Source organism: Brassica napus, chromosome A8 (genome assembly GCF_020379485.1).
Source record: "Brassica napus cultivar Da-Ae chromosome A8, Da-Ae, whole genome shotgun sequence".
In the NCBI taxonomy this organism is placed as follows: domain Eukaryota; kingdom Viridiplantae; phylum Streptophyta; class Magnoliopsida; order Brassicales; family Brassicaceae; genus Brassica; species Brassica napus.
In genome coordinates, this window is record NC_063441.1 from 12,974,579 (window position 1) to 12,976,772 (window position 2,194).

The following is a 2,194-nucleotide window of genomic DNA, read 5'->3' on the forward strand; positions in this document are numbered from 1 at the left end:
TGTAATCTTTCCTATATCATAATTGTAAGATCGTAATAAATCAGCGTCAAAAAAAAAATCAATAAAAACTAGAAAATAAAACCAATAAATTTTGATTTGAAATTATAAAACGATATTTATTTTGAAAAATAAATTTTACTCTACCGCGATAACTAAAATGAAACGGAGAGAGTATATATTATTTTTATAAAATTTCAAGAATCAGGGCTGTTTGTAATAATATCTCATTTTGAGAAAAGAATTTGACGTCAATAAGAGTTAAAGACCAAAGACGAATATTCTATAACTAGCGACCAAAGAAAAGAAACAAATCTAAAGAGCATTAAATTTTCTCTCCGACAAGACATGCTTTCCATCATTTCTCTTTCATCAAAATCTTTCTTGTTCCCTTTTCTCTCTCTCTCTTCCAAAAATCTCTCCTTTATCCCCGCAAAGAACCAAAAAAAACAAAAAAAAACTCACACTCGACTAATGTCGCCGGCAACAGAACTTCACGGCTCGTTCCTCAGCCGACTCAGCTTCCGCCGCAGCCAGATCGTGTCCATGGACGTCAACCACGAGCAACAGCTCCAAGAACTCGAGTATTTCCAGAACCACGTCTCCGAGCGTTTCTCCGAGTTCATCTCTCCATCGCCGCCGTCTGATCCAGTTCTCTCGATCCCCTGGCTACGGAACCTCCTCCACGTTTTCATCTCCTGCGAAACGGAGTTCAAGGAAGTCCTCCCGACCACTGCTCAGATCTCGAAAACGCCTTCGCTGGAGAAGGCTTTGTCGGAAATGCTCGATCGGATCTTAAAGTCGCTCGATATCTGTAACGCCGTCGTTAACGGCATCGAATCCGTTAAAAAAAGCCGGCGTCTTGCGGAGATAGCCGTAACGGCGCTTAAACAACGGCCGTTATGTAGCGGAAGCGTTCGCAGAGCCAAACGCGCGTTAGCAAGCCTCCTCGTTAGCTTAAACGCCGATGTGAAAGATAGGACCACCGGTGGGAGTAGTAGACGGAGGACAACGTCGCGGTCGTGGTCGTTTGGACAGCGCAGCAGCCACGTAAGCAAGAATTGGTCTGCAGCGAAGCAGATTCAGGCAATGGTGGCTAATCTTGTGCCACCACGTGGAGCAGAAGCGATGCCGGTTTACATAATGAGCAGTGTTATGGTTTTGGTGATGTGGGTGCTTGTTGCTGCGGTTCCTTGCCAGACAAGCAGCGTTCCCGTGGCGCCGTTGCAGCTTCCTAAGCATCAGAGCTGGGGTAGCAATGCTGTGAATGTTCAGGAGAGGGTTGGTGAAGAGGTGAAAGGGAAGGAGAAGCGTGGGGGTGGGTTGATGGAGGAGATGCAGAGGATGGAGAGTGTTGGGTTGTCTTTGATGGAGTTCACGGAGAGGTTTAGGTTTCCGGGAGAGGAAGAGGAAGAGGAAGAGGTTGAGGAGAAGGTTGATGAGATGGATGAGATTTGTCGGAGAATGGAAGTGGGATTGGAGGATTTGCAGAGACAAGTGAGAGCAGTGTTCCAAAGATTGGTGAGAATCAGACTAGAGATTGTTTCTGTGCTTGATCTAAATCTGTAAATCTTAAATAACAACATTAATATTTTTATCTCTTTTTTTTCTTTCTAGATAAGACTAATCTTTGAAAGATCTTGCTGTGTATAAGCTACAATTCGTATACATATACACCATGTTTGGTTTCTGGTATATGAAAACTGCAAAATTATATTGACCAGAGATTAATAGATTCATAGTGTCCTGACTTGTGATTAATAGCAAGTTGGGCCAGACTGAGATAGCCCAGAATGAAGAAGCAAAGGTGAAGCCCATTACTTTAGCACCAACGGTAAAGTCGTCAACATTCAACGTTCAAAGGAGCTCTCGATGTACGACGGCTCCAGCTCACATCATCGGTACATCCAACAGATTTGAATGCCTTACCTCATGTGCTGTCACATGCTGACAAACTAAGAGGATAAGATCTATCTTGTATATAAATAGGAAACGATGATGTAACGTCGGATTAAGTTGAATAACAAAAGTAAAGTTAAAGTTATCTTCTTCATTCAAGCTTCTCTCTCTGATCTTTATGGTATCAGAGCATGGAAGACAATGATCCGTTCACGTCTCCTTCTCTGAGTATCACACACTGTGTTACTCTCAAACTCTCTTCCACAAACTACCTTTTGTGGAAAACTCAGTTTGAGTC

General features: G+C 42.9%; 1 protein-coding gene across 1 annotated transcript; it reads left to right on the plus strand.

Annotated features, from left to right (window-relative positions):
* The first annotated feature begins 226 nt into the window (after positions 1 to 226).
* Positions 227 to 1,715, plus strand: LOC106365094 (protein ROH1-like). Its single transcript, XM_013804548.3, has one exon. The coding sequence runs from the start codon at positions 346 to 348 to the stop codon at positions 1,564 to 1,566; it is 1,221 nt and encodes a 406-aa protein (XP_013660002.1). The 5' UTR covers positions 227 to 345; the 3' UTR covers positions 1,567 to 1,715.
* The last annotated feature ends 479 nt before the right edge of the window (positions 1,716 to 2,194 follow it).

Coding starts and splice junctions, on each gene's coding strand:
- LOC106365094 (XM_013804548.3), top strand. CDS start 346: ATGCTTTCCATCATTTCTCTTTCATCAAAATCTTTCTTGTTCCCTTTT.